The sequence below is a fragment of the Panulirus ornatus genome, chromosome 2, assembly GCF_036320965.1.
Source record: "Panulirus ornatus isolate Po-2019 chromosome 2, ASM3632096v1, whole genome shotgun sequence".
NCBI lineage: Eukaryota > Metazoa > Arthropoda > Malacostraca > Decapoda > Palinuridae > Panulirus > Panulirus ornatus.
The window spans coordinates 22924693-22945458 of record NC_092225.1 but is presented as its reverse complement, the minus strand read 5'-3'; the positions used below and the strand labels follow the sequence as shown (position 1 = coordinate 22945458).

General features: G+C 37.1%; 2 protein-coding genes across 2 annotated transcripts in view; both read right to left on the bottom strand.

Moving 5' to 3' along the window:
* Positions 1-7353, bottom strand: part of LOC139754192 (arylsulfatase H-like) — a 47413-nt gene extending 40060 nt beyond the window's left edge. Inside the window, exon 1 of the mRNA XM_071671405.1 lies at positions 7331-7353. The gene's annotated coding sequence lies outside the window, so the exon portion shown is untranslated. The remainder of the gene's footprint in view (positions 1-7330) is intronic.
* Positions 7354-10332: 2979 nt separating this feature from the next.
* LOC139754184 (uncharacterized) overlaps positions 10333-20766 on the bottom strand; it is a 128838-nt gene continuing 118404 nt past the window's right edge. The window contains exon 4 of the mRNA XM_071671395.1: positions 10333-20284. Coding sequence (XP_071527496.1) covers positions 18851-20284 — 1434 coding nt within the window. The 3' untranslated portion in view covers positions 10333-18850. The remainder of the gene's footprint in view (positions 20285-20766) is intronic.

Sequence of the window (20766 nt, the reverse complement as noted above, 5' to 3'; positions counted from 1 at the left end):
GTAAGACCTCGATTCTATATGGAAGTGTTTAAGTAAGACCTCGATTCTATATGGAAGGGTTTAAGTAACTGAGACAATTACCAAATAAATGTACATTCAAACGGACCACATTTCATAGATTGGGCACTTAAATACATATAATCAACATGGCTACAACTCACAAATTTCCCAATTGGATTTGATTCCTTACTCTTACCAGCTTATGTCTTCATATATCTAGGTCCCTACCTAGAAAGACATGACACGGATCATATACACTTCTCACTAGTTTATATTTGTACTTCCTCAAATTAAATAGACTAGCATTGTGAACTGCTGATTGTACTAACACTACGGTACCATGGGTAAAATAACGTCAAAATAAGTAAAGCTTCTCTTTCATATGATAATAAATCTGAACCATGACATTCTCTTTTTAAAACAGCTTTCCTTTCAGAATATAATTAGTTAATAAACGGCGCGTCCAATTTAAGCGTCCTATATTGAAGGGATAATGTATTCATTATTTCACAGATTTTTCATCCCCTTTACCTCATTCGCTTTATTATCATAATCAGCAACTGTACAAACCTGGAAAATATCCAGCGACAATACCTTAAATAAAGTCCGTAATGCATTAGAATTAGCTTCAACTTTAATCTTACAAGACACATTTTGGAATACAAAGATCCTGGACAACTATCAAAAAAACTAAAAAAAATTCTATAACTACCCTAAACGGCAAAAACATTTCTTTACATCTCGTGCCTAAATCAAAGAATTTTAGATGACCACATTAACAACTAAACATGTGTAATCTTAAGTTAATCGTAAAGTCAACACGAAACCACTGGATACTTAACTGCCAAATGAACCTATTTCGCCGTTGTATATCAAAATACTGTGATATATTAAAAATGACAGTCTAAAGCGTTTATTAATCTTTACATATCAATTCGTCAACAATGTGGAAAAATATGTACACTTCTCACTTGCCGCACTCAAAAAAAAATAAGAGGCCAAATACATTGATGGGTCTAACCGCTTAATATATAATTGTATCCAAGATGACTTGTGACTTGCCTAAGCTATGATGGAGAAGAGCGGCGAATAATTTCACAACGCCTTGGCAACACATGCTCCTGTAAACTGCTCCAGGCAAGGTACCCAGACACGGGAACCCCCATACTAAGGTTGTGAAGGACACGACGTCTTATTCCTTCAACGAATTAGCCACAACGACCACAGATCTTGAGACGAATGATTTCGTTATCCATAATCACCAAAAAATTGAAGAGCATTATCTTTTTTATTCATTTATCTCTAATAGTCCCACAGTGTATCTCTATCAACTCGACCTTGGTTTACTGATATTAAGAGCTCAGCAACTGTCTTATCGTATACCAATCAGTACTTCAATTGATAGGAAAAGCTGCAAACGTCCCAGCGTTACATGTAAAAGGCATAGGGTCAGTTCTGCAGCTTCGATGCGGGAGCAGGGTAAGGCAGGCTCTTTAGAAACAGGAAAGTCCTGAGTGAGGCCATACTTCTTTCCGTTATCTGGTTACCATCTGTGATATCCTCTCGCCGTGTTACACATATGTAAGCTGACCTCAGACACGATATATATATATATATATATATATATATATATATATATATATATATATATATATATATATATATATATATATATATATATATCCAAACATCTACAAGGTAAAGAGAACGCTTGTCCCATTCATCCACAGACCAAGAACTGTGATTCTAGGAAAATCTTAACAGCCATCTCGGAGACTCCCTATGTTCCAGTCACGCACGTAACATTATATATATATATATATATATATATATATATATATATATATATATATATATATATATATATATATATATATATATATATATATATATTTCATACTATTCGCCATTTCCCGCGATAGCGAGGTAGCGTTAAGAACAGAGGACTGGGCCTTTTTTGGAATATCCTCACCTGGCCCCCTCTGTTCCTTCTTTTGGAAAATTAAAAAAAAAAAAGAGAGAGGGGAGGATTTCCAGCCCCCCGCTCCCTCCCTTTAGTCGCCTTCTACGACACGCAGGGAATACGTGGGATGTATTCTTAATCCCCTATCCCCAGGGATATATATATATATATATATATATATATATATATATATATATATATATATATATATATATATATATATATATATATATATATAAACACACACACACTACTATTGGAAATGTGAGGACAATAGTTATAGTCAATTCCACGAACTTATTATCACCAGGTACAACTGGCACAATCGCTGCATTCTCCACCTTAATTCCGGGTCTGAACTGGGATTTCCTACAACAAAATGCCTCCCAGATTTATGCGACACACACACACACACACACACACACACTGTTGCATGCTTTGGCCTACTGTCTATTGTGTTATTGATGATGTTATTATCATGTTTTCCAGCTACCCAGCAACGTGGACCCTCCATATCACTCTGCCACACGTAGGTTTTATGGACAGACGAAGGTGACATGTGTGCTTGGTCAAAACGCCATTAGTGATGGAAGGAAGGGAATCAAAGAGTGATGCTGGGATTCAAATAACTTTGTTAAGTACTGGCACCTGATGATGTGGAGTGTCTTCACGAAACATGTACCATATGTATAGAAAATTACTTGTTAGATATAATTGTAAGAACTAATGAAGTGCAGTTTCACCATACTATCATCACGAACTAGTGTGATCATTTAAACACACACACACAGCTGAATGAGTGTGTTAGGGGTTTTGATGCACGAGACAAGGTCATAGTGATGGGTGATTTGAATGCAAAGGTGAGTAATGTGGCAGTTGAGGGAATAATTGGTATACATGGGGTGTTCAGTGTTGTAAATGGAAATGGTGAAGAGCTTGTAGATTTATGTGCTGAAAAAGGACTGATGATTGGGAATACCTGGTTTAAAAAGCGAGATATACATAAGTATACTTATGTAAGTAGGAGAGATGGCCAGAGAGCGTTATTGGATTACGTGTTAATTGACAGGCGTGCGAAAGAGAGACTTTTGGATGTTAATGTGCTGAGAGGTGCAACTGGAGGGATGTCTGATCATTATCTTGTGGAGGCTAAGGTGAAGATTTGTATGGGTTTTCAGAAAAGAAGAGTGAATGTTGGGGTGAAGAGGGTGGTGAGAGTAAGTGAGCTTGAGAAGGAGACCTGTGTGAGGAAGTACCAGGAGAGACTGAGTACAGAATGGAAAAAGGTGAGAACAATGGAAGTAAGGGGAGTGGGGGAGGAATGGGATGTATTTAGGGAATCAGTGATGGATTGCGCAAAAGATGCTTGTGGCATGAGAAGAGTGGGAGGTGGGTTGATTAGAAAGGGTAGTGAGTGGTGGGATGAAGAAGTAAGAGTATTAGTGAAAGAGAAGAGAGAGGCATTTGGACGATTTTTGCAGGGAAAAAATGCAATTGAGTGGGAGATGCATAAAAGAAAGAGACAGGAGGTCAAGAGAAAGGTGCAAGAGGTGAAAAAAAGGGCAAATGAGAGTTGGGGTGAGAGAGTATCATTAAATTTTAGGGAGAATAAAAAGATGTTCTGGAAGGAGGTAAATAAAGTGCGTAAGACAAGGGAGCAAATGGGAACTTCGGTGAAGGGCGCAAGTGGGGAGGTGATAACAAGTAGTGGTGATGTGAGAAGGAGATGGAGTGAGTATTTTGAAGGTTTGTTGAATGTGTTTGATGATAGAGTGGCAGATATAGGGTGTTTTGGTCGAGGTGGTGTGCAAAGTGAGAGGGTTAGGGAAAATGATTTGGTAAACAGAGAAGAGGTAGTGAAGGCTTTGCGGAAGATGAAAGCCGGCAAGGCAGCGGGTTTGGATGGTATTGCAGTGGAATTTATTAAAAAAGGGGGTGACTGTATTTTTGACTGGTTGGTAAGGTTATTTAATGTATGTATGACTCATGGTGAGGTGCCTGAGGATTGGCGGAATGCGTGCATAGTGCCATTGTACAAAGGCAAAGGGGATAAGAGTGAGTGCTCAAATTACAGAGGTATAAGTTTGTTGAGTATTCCTGGTAAATTATATGGGAGGGTATTGATTGAGAGGGTGAAGGCATGTACAGAGCATCAGATTGGGGAAGAGCAGTGTGGTTTCAGAAGTGGTAGAGGATGTGTGGATCAGGTGTTTGCTTTGAAGAATGTATGTGAGAAATACTTAGAAAAGCAAATGGATTTGTATGTAGCATTTATGGATCTGGAGAAGGCATATGATAGAGTTGATAGGGATGCTCTGTGGAAGGTATTAAGAATATATGGTGTGGGAGGAAAGTTGTTAGAAGCAGTGAAAAGTTTTTATCGAGGATGTAAGGCATGTGTACGTGTAGGAAGAGAGGAAAGTGATTGGTTCTCAGTGAATGTAGGTTTGCGGCAGGGGTGTGTGATGTCTCCATGGTTGTTTAATTTGTTTATGGATGGGGTTGTTAGGGAGGTAAATGCAAGAGTTTTGGAAAGAGGAGCAAGTATGAAGTCTGTTGGGGATGAGAGAGCTTGGGAAGTGAGTCAGTTGTTGTTCGCTGATGATACAGCGCTGGTGGCTGATTCATGTGAGAAACTGCAGAAGCTGGTGACTGAGTTTGGAAAAGTGTGTGGAAGAAGAAAGTTAAGAGTAAATGTGAATAAGAGCAAGGTTATTAGGTACAGTAGGGTTGAGGGTCAAGTCAATTGGGAGGTGAGTTTGAATGGAGAAAAACTGGAGGAAGTGAAGTGTTTTAGATATCTGGGAGTGGATCTGGCAGCGGATGGAACCATGGAAGCGGAAGTGGATCATAGGGTGGGGGAGGGGGCGAAAATCCTGGGGGCCTTGAAGAATGTGTGGAAGTCGAGAACATTATCTCGGAAAGCAAAAATGGGTATGTTTGAAGGAATGGTGGTTCCAACAATGTTGTATGGTTGCGAGGCGTGGGCTATGGATAGAGTTGTGCGCAGGAGGATGGATGTGCTGGAAATGAGATGTTTGAGGACAGTGTGTGGTGTGAGGTGGTTTGATCGAGTGAGTAACGTAAGGGTAAGAGAGATGTGTGGAAATAAAAAGAGCGTGAGCAGAAGAGGGTGTTTTGAAGTGGTTTGGGCACATGGAGAGGATGAGTGAGGAAAGATTGACCAAGAGGATATATGTGTCGGAGGTGGAGGGAACAAGGAGAAGAGGGAGACCAAATTGGAGGTGGAAAGATGGAGTGAAAAAGATTTTGTGTGATCGGGGCCTGAACATGCAGGAGGGTGAAAGGAGGGCAAGGAATAGAGTGAATTGGATCGATGTGGTATACCGGGGTTGACGTGCTGTCAGTGGATTGAAGCAGGGCATGTGAAGCGTCTGGGGTAAACCATGGAAAGCTGTGTAGGTATGTATATTTGCGTGTGTGGACGTATGTATATACATGTGTATGGGAGGGGGGGTTGGGCCATTTCTTTCGTCTGTTTCCTTGCGCTACCTCGCAAACGCGGGAGACAGCGACAAAGTATAATAAAATATATATATATATATATATATATATATATATATATATATATATATATATATATATATATATATATATATGGGCTATGGATAGAGTTGTGCGCAGGAGGATGGATGTGCTGGAAATGAGATGTTTGAGGACAATGTGTGGTGTGAGGTGGTTTGATCGAGTAAGTAACGTAAGGGTAAGAGAGATGTGTGGAAATAAAAAGAGCGTGGTTGAGAGAGCAGAAGAGGGTGTTTTGAAATGGTTTGGGCACATGGAGAGAATGAGTGAGGAAAGATTGACCAAGAGGATATATGTGTCGGAGGTGGAGGGAACGAGGAGAAGAGGGAGACCAAATTGGAGGTGGAAAGATGGAGTGAAAAAGATTTTGTGTGATCGGGGCCTGAACATGCAGGAGGGTGAAAGGAGGGCAAGGAATAGAGTGAATTGGAGCGATGTGGTATACAGGGGTTGACGTGCTGTCAGTGGATTGAATCAAGGCATGTGAAGCGTCTGGGGTAAACCATGGAAAGCTGTGTAGGTATGTATATTTGCGTGTGTGGACGTGTGTATGTACATGTGTATGGGGGGGGGGGGGGGGTTTGGGCCATTTCTTTCGTCTGTTTCCTTGCGCTACCTCGCAAACGCGGGAGACAGCGACAAAGTATAAAAAAAAAAAAAAAAAAAATATATATATATATATATATATATGAACTTATAAGAACTTTATGTCAGCTGTAGTACTGTTTAGGGAGCTTTCTGATGCACTACTTTGAAAAATACTAAAGGAAAATTAACATTATCGATCATGATTAAGTTACTCAAGAACGGGTTTCGTGCAACGGGTAAAGTTCAAAGAAAAAAATACAACTGGCCACTTGTTTGAAGACTCACGATGAGAAAATGGTTGCAAGATCTTTATGAATACGAAAGTATTTGGGACTCTAGCTCTTCAGGGGTTGTCAAAATCCTCTGACCCAGGTGGCTGTCTTTTGTTTCTGCCTCACACTGTCACGTGGAGTACTGGTATTCTGTCCACAAACGTTCAAATCTGGCCATGTCATACATAACACCCGACATCACTTAACTCGCACAGGTATTCTTTGCGGTGAGCACTATGCGCTACCGTGTCTTGGCAAAATGACAGGAGCAAGAAATAACATTTAGGCAGAGCATTTTAGGCAGGAGCAGTAAATAGAAGCAGTAGGTATATGAACATTTAGGCAGGAGCAATAGGTAGAATATATAAGTAGAAGTAGTTGGAAACAGCATTAGATAGAAGTACTCAAGTGGGAAACACATGACTTGGGTAGCCTTAGCGAACACAGCTAGAGTAGCCTGTTAAGGGTGAGGCATGAAGGCTACGAAGCGGCACTGGAGTTCACTTAGTTATGGAGACTCTATTGCCGTGGCCACCCCCTTTGAGGGAGATGCAATTGGAACGGGCGTCAGAGACAAGGATAGATAGATAATGATGAATTCGTACGGCTGGCAGTGCGACACATGAGCTATCTTCATGTTCACTATTATACTTCAACAAAATTGTTACGAATCAATTTTGCGCACACATAACACAGTGTTTGACCTGAGGCATAAATGACATTCAAGCAACGTATGAATCACCTGAAAAAAAAGGAATAAGGAATCATACTAAAACTGGTTCAAACTACGGCGTTAGAGCAGGTCCTTACATCACGTAACATCCCTCTACACTTGATACAAAATCAGTGGCAGTAAACGTAAAGATGCGCACACTACCCTAAAGATCATAAGAGCCACACGATCGATCTAATTCACAGAACAACCTACTTCCCCATCATGCACTGCAGCTACACTTCTTACCTGTCTGATGTACAGTTGGTGACTGCGCGGTCATTGCAGGTCTCTCGGAGGGAGAGTTGCCAACTTAATATTTCATCTGGCGCTAGATTCACTCCCGAAAAGCGCTAAGAAAAAAGCGCTAAACTTACTAAAATGACAACGAAAATACTGTTTTTGTCGCATTATTTCTGCTCTTTGACGTGCCAAATTATTAAGAATGGGTACGAATGACTGACTGCCTTAGCACTTCCTAAGGCAGTTCATAATCATAACTTTAGTTTCCATTTCTTCTTCATCCATACTTGATACCTAGTATTGCATTTTAGCTTTTGATAGTCTGCTTCGAAGCTCTGACTTTACGATGTCTCTATAACTGAAGATTCGATCTACATCAGCGATGGAGAGAGGTAGTGTCTCCACAAAGCCAGGTCAGAGAGGTCACTGGAGGGATTTTCTCTTGTTGCATCCCTGTATGGGGCTATTTCAGCCCAAAATGCTAGAGTGCAGATGTTCTGTTACCACAATACATGATGAAGCTTCCTCCACTGAAACTCAATGCGTATGAGAATTTCTTCGTTGTCAGTAAACATCTTTGCTAATTCCAGTATTCCAGGCTTTATGGGTTGCAAGAACTCACTTGCACTCAAGTGATGACTTTGTAACACTTGAACATTGTCTGGCAAATGTTGACGAAGCTTTTTCACTAACTCCACTACAAAGTGTAAGTATCTTCTTCGAATATTCTTTTCATCAGGGAACTTACTTTGTGCCATCTCTTCAAACTCGTTCCCTCCAAGTACGGATGTGGGTCGAACCTGAACGGAACCTGGTCAAAAAAAAAAAAATCGAACGTTTATTTCGATAAATCAAATAACGTGCAATATTTGTATTGTATTCTTTGTTATTCTAATAGGTTGCAATCAAACTTCCTTAATTACATTAACATAATTAACGTTTGAATTTCCTCGTATATTGAAATAACACTAAATTTGGCGCTAAATACAAAAAAAGGCGGCGGAAAACAAGCTAAATACGAAATTTAGATGCTATACTCGCTACATAAAAGCTGGATCTAGCGACAAAAGTGCTAAGTTGGCAACTTTGCCTGAGCAGCAGCCTCGGTACCGGCTAGTTGATGTCTCTGTTGCTGCACGTCAAAGTTCTCAATTAGGGACTTTTGCGGTTTTATTTACCTACCAATTTCCCATGGTATGTGACATGGTCTGTTAAGATCTGGGTTATTTGCTGACCGTGCAAATTGGCTTTATTACACTGACATTACTTTTTCACTGTACACTCAAGGCATGTATCCAGGATTTGGTCGAGAGGGACGAATTGTGAACCTTCCAGGCGGAGAGGATAGTGGGGGAAGGGGTATATATATATATATATATATATATATATATATATATATATATATATATATATATATATATATATATATATATATAATATATATATATATATATATATATATATATATATATATATATATATATATATATATATATATATATATATATATAATCGCCGAGACAATGTTGAGAAGCTCATAACAAGAGTGGTAAGAGACCCTTGTTTTTGAGTACATTTACGTTATATTCAGTTACTAATATTAATCTAGATTCTCGCGAAGGAAAAGAATGCCACAGCTAACTGTTCAGGGGATGAAGGAGGCATCATAACAGGCAATCCCCGAGTAGCCAGCCTCCACACATAAGCTGTGGGAAGCAGCAGTTGAACGCGTGCCACGTGATAGAAGGAGAATTAATGAGATGGAAGGCTTTAGATTCCCTCTAGTTGATAAAGAGGTGGAGGATGAGACACCTTTGATGTGTGTGCAGTATTTCATGCTTATACGAAGAAGTAGCGTTTGTCACCAGTGTGAATCACTGACGCAGGTAAATATACATTTATATCTTTCCTTTCTTAGAATTAAAAGGGTCGGAATACCTGAAGAAATATCCCATACATACTTTGTATGATACATCATGACTATACTCATGTTTAAACACCCGCACATAAACCATGTAATCATTTATCGACCATCCCAAGTGAGAGGGATCAACACCTGGTTAAGGTTTCGGCCCACTGCCATTCTCAGGAATCGAACACAGGATCCTTGAGTTGGTCATGGTTAGCGATGCTAAGCATCACTATATATATATATATATATATATATATATATATATATATATATATATATATATATATATATATATATATATGTGTGTGTGTGTGTGTGTGTGTGTGTATTTGAATCTCGCATGGAAACTAGCTTTGGGAAATGGTTATCTAAGTCTTAAGTTATTTATATGTTTTGATGTGATTACAGACTTATCTGCGAAGGACCGATCTATCTTAAATTTTATTTTGATCAATAGTATATTATCATATGGTCATAAACAGGGAAACTGTGAGGTCAATCAATATAAAAGGTCATATATATCTGTAAAATATCATTGAAGCAGTAGAACCTTAACCTAACCTCACTATGTTGCCATTTAAACTGTTAGGTTATCTGGAAATGTCTTTTGCTAGATCTTTTTGTTCCAGAGAAAAATTCCTATATGAACAGCTATTCTACCATAGTCTGACTAGTTTGTCTGCAGAATTTTGATAGTTGGCTCAAACTTTCCGAGCAGACTTTCTTTTCTCTTCTATATCTATGAACTGATTACACTTCCCACATTGTCACACATTTAACACCCTTTCTCTTTCAGTATTATACCTAGTGCCTCTACCACAAATATTTCTTAATTTTTAAAATTCCTTAGACCGAGTCAACAGAAATCATACCCATACACTGAATTAATTTTGCAAGTTGTTAAGGATGATTTTTTGATGCACAAAAACTCATTTGTGTAGGAGAATATTAAGAAGTTAAAACTTGTTATAATTCAACCCATCAATCAGAACTGAGAAGCAAATATCAGTCTTATCCTTTAATGGACTGCAGAAAAAAAAATCATCTTATCAAAGTGAATAAATTTTAGAGGAAAATGGTGAAGAGAAAAAGTAAATATGAATATTTTTTTATTATTGCTGTACATGTTATCTACATTGCAACATCATGCTATTCAACAGCTACATTGGACTTGTAATTTACAACATTGCTCATAGCAGTCTAATGAGATACATTACAGTCCATCTGAAGTGTATCATGACCAGGTTACAGAAAAAAATTTATGCATCTTTTTTCAGAGTAAAGACAGGAAACAATAACTATTATTCAGAATTAGTCAACATGGCTCTAATATTGATGATGTGTTTATATTTCAAATGGCATATGTATACAAATGAAGTACGAATCTGAGATATATATTGGATTTTTACATCCAATCGGCTTAGAATCTGTGGCACATGGTCGTCTGTATCTTAAAGTGTAAAAGATGAATGTGTAACACTTGGGATAATGTTTTCCACATGTTTTCTGGGTTAAACAGGCAGAGGCAAGTCAAGGCATGGTCTAGTACTCTACAACTCTGCACCTAAGGCTTCTTGATGAAACCTTCATCAGTATCTAAGAAACTGCATCAACATAAAGATCATTGGACAGACAGGTTAAGTAAATAGATAAATAGGTCAAGGGATGGACACTCTGTCTATCTATATACAACACCCTCACATATCTCTCAGTCCTCCCTATGATATTTACAATAGCCAAGGACCCACAAACTCCTAATCCAGCCCAGGAACTAGACAGTGATCAACAACAAATGTGTACTAGTATATGAAGTGCCAATGTCATATTACCTCTGACCACTTGAGGTGTTTTGACCATTACTAATTATAAAAAGTCTACACCATGAGAACATGATTTTTTTTTTTTTTTTGATGAACATTGTGAGTGTGGGAGGAAAATGTTGCTTTCTAATGAGATATGAGGAGATTCTTTTTAAGGTATTCACCTTATGATGAAAAATGCATACTAAACATATCTTCTACAGATAATATCCATGATTATAAATCTTCTACTCTAAAGTTTTTGGAATAAGTTTTGTCTTGGCTTACATCAGTCCAGCATAGCTCCTGGCTACCATCAATCCAGCACAGCTGCAGGCTAACACCTGTCCAGCATAGCTGTTAGCTTAAGGCCACATTTCGTAAAACACTTGGATAAGCATTTATCAGCACAATGCATTATGATAAGAGTAATTCGTATCAATTCAGTACTTAAGTATTCATTTTACTGCTACTTACACAAGTAGCTGATAACAATAACAACAAATGTCATATTTTTCTAAATTGTTAAGGATGTCTTTACTCATTTTTCAGTAAACCTTCAGGGGATGCTGTTACTGACAGAGAAACTTAAGTTCATATAACCTGTTTTACAAGGGAAGAAAGTAGCTTCAGATGTATAGAGTTGAATGGAAAAAAAAGGGGCAATTAAAGACTTTAAAAGCTATTTGGTTATTTTTGTACAATTTTCCTGGTTAACAACCTGCAAACAATATGGAGAATCAGGCTTTTTCTCCCGTATCTTAACGTATCAAGAACGTAAATTTTTTTTATACACAGTTCCTTGAGACTCTTGTTTAAAAAACTGACAATTGCCAATAATTCAGGTGTGACATACTCAATTATCTTCCCTCAGAGTTACTGACAAATTTGTGAAACACACAAACTTCTTTCAATTGAATGGCCATGGGTATGACTTATACTTCCCCAAATATATTGCTAGATAATATCTTTGTGCATACAATCCATCATACCTTGGTAAATACAAATCTTATGGGCATACATATTATATGTTAACCATTGTATTTGAAGTTATGACAAGGTCCTCTTAAATTGTGCCTGTTCATTCACTTTTTTTTTAATCAGTACCTCTAATCCGTGATATCATGAATTAAAACAAAAGGCCACAGGTGCAATGATTCAGACAGATTATCTCAATAAATTACTGTGCACATTACAGTAGTATGTTTTCACTGTACACTGTTATTTTTCACTATATTTTCTGAGGGTGAAGAAAGCCCTCTCCATAAAAGATAATTTACATAATCCTGAACATTACAGAAGAGAATTATTACAAGTCTTTTATAATATATCAAGCAAATCTCATACAATATGAAGCATTCCTAGCGAGATGATACAAATTTGCTCATGCTCTTCACCCAAGGTCAAATATCCCAGACTAGTAAATTTGATTTAAGGCATTGTTACCTGTTTGGAGCAATGATTGTGCATTAAAGACTATAAACACAGCTTAAGATGAGCAAATTGACAACTTGAGCTTAATTTACTTTTGTGCACATGACAATAAAACTGAAGGAAAATAACATTAGGCCTCCATACAACTCCCCGACTGCCAAACCCAACCACTTTTAAAACCCCCGATACTGAGACTCCAATTTTCTCCTATCTCTTCCACTATTCAAATTTCCCTGGCCACTTTCAAAATGACATTACTTTTCCCTTATGTAAAGCAGAAAAATCCCTGACTTTTTTCTGACAAATGGGAGCCCTGAATATCATTACACTGGCATAATATTTTGTAAAACACGATTATGTTATGAAAACAATTACATAATAGTCATTCAAATTATTTATAATTCTGCACAGGCATATCATGAGACTACTCTACAAGGTGATTAAGGAGATGCTAGCATTCTCATTGGGTATTACTGAATATTGAATTATGAAACTAAAAGTAGAATCCAACATTATTTTGAAAATATGTTACTTCTTTCTCGTTTTTATTTAAATTCTTGTGACTGCAGGTTTGAATGATGGGTAGTAAGTTAAATCTAGATGAAAAGAGGAAATGATGGAAGTCTTCAATTCTCTGACAATTATTCAAAGGAACTTTGACAAATTCTTTCACAAAAGATCCACCGCAATAGGAAACTTCAACAAATTCATGAAAAATGTTTGCAATTGGCTCGTTGTAAGATAACTGCAATTGTCAAAGTACACAATATCAAATTTTAAGAAACAAAGATAACATAAACAAATTGCAAGAAACAATTGTACACAATTACAAAAGATTAACACACTGACAAAAGCAGCAGCATGAGAATTATGCACATATATTTAGGACTGTATCCCTATCACACTTTAAAAGTTAGTTTCATTCTCTTTAGACTTTTAGAAAATATGGTAAGACTTGTGTAAATGTACAATTCAAATAGTAAAATGAAATTTAATGCTTTTATAAACATCAATAATTTTTTGACATCCCCACCCCGTACTTAGTAAACATTCATCTCTCCACTGCAGGTGTTACCAGATTCAACCTGCTTGATGTTACACTATGATTGAAAAGTTAATCTTGACAAGGATGTATCATTGAGATTACAATCTCATTGGAGAACTTCTCATCCTAAAGGAATCTCTTTTTCCCAGTGACTGAAATCAACACAGCCTTGGGCTTCAGAAGCCTTTGGAAAGGTTCTGAGAAATACCAGGACTTACAGAATTTGGTCCTTCATTATATAAAGATAAATACCTCCTGTGTATCTAAATACATGCACTGCTTGCAAAGTACTACAACGAAAATATAGTATATTCTCTCAAATCCTTACTTAAAGTGGAAGGGTATTTATGAGATGGCAACATGTACAAATAAAATGTACTAGATGTATTGTTATTTTTCATTTAAAAGGAATCAGGCTACAGATATAATTAAGTAACAAACAATTTACATTTTCTCTTCGACAACCGGCATTTTCTTGGCAATGATAAATATACTGTCAAACATTTCCATAAAAAATTAAACATCATTCTCTCTTGTGTGTTATTTGCAGACAATTGGTATCAATACACTTTTGAATGACACAGCATATTAATGTTGACTGTGTGCATAATACTGTAAAAAAATATAGTAATTCTTCTGTGAAATACAATACTAGAGTAACAGTATATATCTTTTGCAGAAAATAAGGCAGCAGCCTCATAAGGCTAGATGTTTCCTATTTCAAATCTCTTCCTAAAAAATGTCAAAACCAGCACAGAAGGAACATCATCTTAAATCTAAGGGGAGCAGAAGTTCTTACCCCAAACAAGCTACACAATAGGAACCTTAATATCATCATTAACACATCACTACCAAAAAGCTTGGCATCAGAAACATAACAAACTTCCAAGGATGATAAGGGAGTCATATTCAAGGAAAACTACATAATTCAAGGTCTGTTAATTTCTTATTGCAGTCATATATTGGTATATTCTGTAAATTTTAGTACAGTATAGCCATAACACATTTGGTACCTAGACATACAAGATGAGGATATTCTCCCTTACTACAGAGTCAACCACTGCAGTATACAGCCCTATATTATACAGGCAACCAACATGTGTGTTTTGGCAGTTACAATGCATATATCTACCAAAACAAGTAACTTTCATTTTGTAACCTATTCCAGAGATATTCACTATTTTACCTAACTGCAGAGCAAAGACATCAATGTCGGTATCTCATATCACACTGTACATACCTTCAAAATATCCACTATTTTACCTAACTGCACAGCAAAGACATCAATGTCAGTATCTCATATCACACTGTACATACATTCAAAATATCATCAAAATATTCATTACACTACAGATGCAATCAACAGCTGCATATAGAACTACACTCCACAAACATTCAATACATCTCCTATTGCAATACAGTGACACTGACACTGTGTCCTTTCACAGAGCACAGGCACTAAACATAAGCACTTCCTGCTATGTTTTTACAATCCAGAACATCATCTAAATAGGTTGGTACTACAAATACAAAATAAATGCCGTGATATAACAGCACTGATCATAGTAAATACAGTATTGCAAGGAAGCAAAGGGAATAAACTGTGTTTGGATCTAATACATACATTGCAGAGATATCAAACACAAATCATCTGAATACTGTATGCTGTAAATAGACAACACAGTAGCTCTAATGTGCTGTGAAATTATCTAACACATCCTGATATGCTACATGACCAACAATGTACAGTATTTTCTATTTGGCTGTAGAAACATCGAACTCTACAATACTCCAGAAATATCCAACACTGCTGATCTATATATGTGATAAGGAAATCCAGATACAACATTGCTGTAATATCTGAACATCTAGTAGTTTAAAGGTTCCACAATCAGATTTATCAAAAATTGTGTACTAAGATTAGATAAAAGTTAGGTGAGGCATTAATGATCCCTAGACCACTGCACAAATATTTCTATGATTATCCAGAAGAGTTTAGGATAAAATACTCCATGTCTTAGAATTCTAAATGACAAAGAATTAACATTGTTAGTCTTTACAAACTGTTACCACTAGGGACAGGATTTGACATAAATTTTGCTCACCCATTAGTGAGCTAGTCTCTCAAATTCTCACTGATGTGGTAAACAATAAGATGCTAGTATAAATATTCCAAAAAGTTACTTATGGGTATTGCAATGAATCATGTAAGCATGGTCTATTGACACCACTATCAAATGGAGGTAATTCATGTCGTTCAATTACTTATAACTTTGAATCTTACTGTTCTCTAAAATGAAAGATTTTTAAACCTTATTCAATTACCAATAAACTAGAACGGTAACAATGAGACAATGATGAACAAAACAAAGAGAATTATGAATTCATTTTACACATGCCTAAAAGTGATAAAGAAACTGTAGAAGCATTACATTGCTTTTATGACAAAATGATAAATGAAACATGGTAAATAATGAGACACTGTATGAAAAAAAATTGCTTGTGGATATCACACTGAATCATGGGAAGCGTGGCCTATTCATGCCAGTTGCTTTACGGTGCTTAATGTGTGAAGCCATTCAGCATTTGCAGATCTGATTAATTTTCTTTGTCAGCAATATGGCTCCCAAGAATGTTCTAAAAAAGCTCCGACAAATGAACAAACCAAAATATATGTTAATCCTAAGCTAAAAGCAGCTGAAAGACTAGAAAATAATGAGGAAGCCTCAGTAATTATCAATTTGTTTTTTACCTCCCTGTAATGTATGGGAAGGGTGTTTTACATTCATAGGGCCCCATCTCTTGAACACTTTCTACTATCTGAAAACCTATTAAATTTATGTATGCTGTCTGCATTAACCATGTCTTCAGTCATTCTGTTCCATTCATCCATCATTCCTATACTATAAATACTTTACATCCTTTTAAACAAGATTCTTACTTGATTTCATGTTATATCCTCATGTTGCACTATCCCAGCATCTCTCAAAGAACTGCTCACTGTCCATGACAACGATATTTTTTAAAAACTTAAAGGTTGTGATCAGGTCATCCCTCATTCTTCTCTCTTCCAAGGTGAAGAAATCTAAAGTTTCTTGCCTTTCCTGTAAATTAGCTTTCTTAATTATGGTACCTTCTTTGTTGCCCTGCTCTAGACCTTTCTTCTTTAGATGACCAAACCTGAAAAGCATATTCTAGTTTTGGCCTTCTTTAGGGTAATAGTAGGCTGCTAAATATATCCTTATTCAAAGCCATGAAGGCTATTCTGCTATTTGCTTGCAGACAATTTACCTATCTCCTTAATTATCCTCCTTAAATGGGACTCTGGCTGCAGACAGGGGATGATGTCAACTCCCAAGTCCTTCTCAAACACAGAATCCTAAAGCTAATTTCCTGCTGGATAATACAGCAATCAGATTGAGGCTGTTATTTGATTTGTCCCATTCTCATTACTTTACATTTGCTCAGGTGGAATTTCATCAACCATGATCCAGACTATGGAGTTCATTTAGGTCCCTCTGTAAGTTTTTCACTGCCCTCATGACTTTTGTATCATCTGCAAACATATCCATAAAGGAATCCAAACCTTCAGGTAAAGCCATGCTATATTTCAATAAGATCAGCACCTACCTCACCCTCCTCTCAAGCAACCCTGTAGTCAGCCGGACATCAACCTCTCCTCATACAGAAAACAGATAAATGTATTGATGGGTACAGTATACTTATTCATAAAGTTCAATCAATAACCTTTGTATTATTTATCATCATACTGTAGTTAGTATATTGATGAAAACTTTATACATTATAGTAAAGAATCTTCATCAAAAAGGGAACTTTGGCACTGGCTGGGGACAGCACCCCCTTTTAATAAGGAAATCTGTCTTTGTTTATACTAAAGTTGCTTATATCAGCCTTTTCTAGGAGTGAAGCCTTTGATATAGATGAGGGACACCTGTATTAGGAATTGGCATAAATTTTTGCTCAGCTTCTGTCTTTGTACTTGATGGGTACAATTTATCCACAACCAGTGTCACTGGGTCTATATTTTCAAACTGAAATTTCAAGCACAGAGCCCTTCTTAAGACTTTACAAGATTTTAGTAAATTATGATGGCATACAAACAGGTGTTACTCTTTAATACACTGCAGACTTTAATATATTCTCCATCTATAATCTGAGAATATACTATAGCTTATCATGAGGACAGAGGACAGTACAAAAATCACCAAGTGGTGAGTGGCAAGGTTGGTGAAACAGCATGTAGATTAGTAAGTGTTGGGAGAAAATAGTGTTTTTCTGAGGAGGAATTATGTACAGATGCATACAAAAATATGATTTCTGGAGAAAGTTGAGGAACAGAAAGCATAAGAAAAATGTGACTTTTAACAAGTGTGGTTCTTTTGTAATAAATAACAAGGAATTCCCTTCAACATAATAGGGAAGGATATTAAAGCTAAAAGAAAGTGGGTGAGGCATTAATGATCCCTAGACCACTGCACAAATATTTCTATGATTATCAAACAAAAAACGGTCATACATAAATAACATTTATAAAACTGGATGCAAAAATTGCCACAAATCAGAGCATTATACTCAATTCAGAAGCAAAAATTTTTAATTACAATGCTAAAAAATATATGTTTTTCATTTTAACATCATGACAGAAAAGAACATTGAAGGTATATATAAAATATATATCCTTTGCAAATATACAAAAGGAAAAGTTCAACATTATGAGTCACCACTATCATATTCATAAAATATGAAAAAGCAAAAAGAATTCAAAAACATACATCATAATACATCGTAAATCAGTATAAAATGTAATAAATAAAACAAGAACCATCACTTTGATAGTTCATAAACACACATCATACAATTTACATAGGCTGCTTCATTGTGTATGTACATCTAAATTAAGCACTGTATTTTGTTTCTTCCTGCATTCTTGTGTAAGATATCCTCTTTAGTTTGCTTGCCAATCATTTTCTTTTCAAGTAACTTATACAAATCTGTTCTGCATTATGAGAAGAATACACCTACAATAAGTTGACATCTTGACAACACATTTTCAAGATATATAGATTCCTTATTTTCTTTTTTAAACAGATTATATATACTGATGAATAACCTATAATCTACCACTTCTGTTCATGGAAGTTTTTATATTCTAGGAAATGCATATATGCAGACTTAGGGTGAGTTCAAGGTTCTGTTAAAAAAAAATATAGTATGAAAATAAGGCATAACATACTGTACACACTCGGATGTGACTACAGTATGATTATAAATTCTTTATGTTTGTGGCATTCTCTCAGTAATTAGATGTGTGAGGATTAGACAACTGGATTATGGTTGTGATGATCATCAGTTTCATCATCATCCAACTGAACATTCACCTCACAAGGCTGACTGCTACAGCTGCTACTTCTGCTTACATTATTATTATTATTACAATTGTTGGAAATGTTGGCAATGCTTGCTTGTGGGCTAGTTGGATGAAGTTTGGAGTTCGATGTGTGCAGCTCAGTAAGAAGTGGCACCTCACACATGCAGCCTGAAGCAGACCTGCAGTGGCCCCGTTTAGGTTCACCGGGCTTCTGAGGGTCATGTCTCAAACTATCACTTCTGTCACTACTGCTGCTACTACCATCTGCACTACTGCTGCCATCCCTGCTGCTGTTGCTGCTGCTACCATCACTTGCATTGCTGTTTTGGCTGGTGTTGTCGTGGTCATCGTCAGGAGCTGTATGGTGGTTGTCATTGGTAGTATGGTGATGTAGGGAGGTCTGGCTAATGAGTGACATGCAAGAATTTGTCTTAGTAGGAAACATTGTGTGAGGAAGGTTGAGGCCAGCCAACGGGGAGGCAGGAGCACGACCAAGGAGTGGTGTGCCCTGATCTACACCTGCCAAAGGCACCTTGGCAATCTGTGGTGAGGCTTGGGGGTCATCCCTCTCTCCATCCAAAGCAGGGGGGGTTTTATCTTCCCTGTCCAAGTGTAAGAGGAAGAGTGCAACAATGTTGACAATGAAACCGAGTAAAGTCAGAATAATGTTCTTGATGCCTATTTCTCGCAGTTCAGTGTAGAGAATTGAGGAAGCAATGATGACAAGCGAAGTAAAAAGCACGTAGTTGACAGACATAAAAACCGAGCTGTTGAACAGGTCAAGTGCTCGCTGCATGTAAATAGTCTCAATTAAGAGGCAGGTCACTAGTGCCACCAAACATACCCAGGTGGCCCAATTAGTGAATTCATTGGTGCCACCAATGGTCTGCTTCAGTGCCAGTCCAATGCCCTTGCAGAACATAACAGATAGTGAACCAAATGAGGAACAAATAGTAATGTATAACAGCACATAGCGATGGCCATAGCGAGGCACTAAGGCCATGAACAAAGCTGAGATAAAGACCACAAGGCTAGCATACACCAGAAAGCCTGGGTGGAGCAGCTGGGATTGCAGTTCCTCCATACTGGCAATTTCACGATCTTTTGGACCACAGAGTGTAACGATGACACAGCCCACCAGTACCAGTGCACAGCCCAGCTTACCTAGCATTCCCAGGTGCTCCTTCAGGAAATATGGAGACAGAGCCGCAGTACACACAATGGAAAAGACACCCAGGGGTGTTACTAATATGGCAGGGGCAAATATATATGCCACAAAGTTGGTAAGTTCCCCAAGACCCATGAGGGAGATGCCAAGCCACCACTTGGGGAGACGCAGGTAGCCATAGCCTCCATCCACAGCACGTGTTCCACCCTGGTCCTGGAAATATATATGTTTATCATTTCTTTGCAGACAATGACATATATACATCAGAGAAGGTACTAAAAATAAAAGTCCTCATACAAGACAAACATAATGAAGCATCAGAAAAGCTACATATGTCTTCATACAAGACATACAAAATGAAGCACAAAAGAAGATAAATAAAGCATATGTCTTTGAACAAGATATACAAAATGAAAAATCAGAGATGCATAAAAACACATCTTCATACCATATATACAAAATGAAGAACAAAAGAAGTTACACGAAAATGTCTTTGTATAAGATATACATAAAAGATATACTAAATGAAACATTTCAGGAGGCTCACTCTCCATCTCTCTATTAACTAGAGTGGAATCAAAAGCATTCTCTTCTCATCAATTCTCCTGACATCAGCGGTCTTGAAACTTCCCTTTCTGTGTGCCACAATGTTGCTGCTCTCTCTATTATATGGGTATTATTTTGGTCACTGTTTT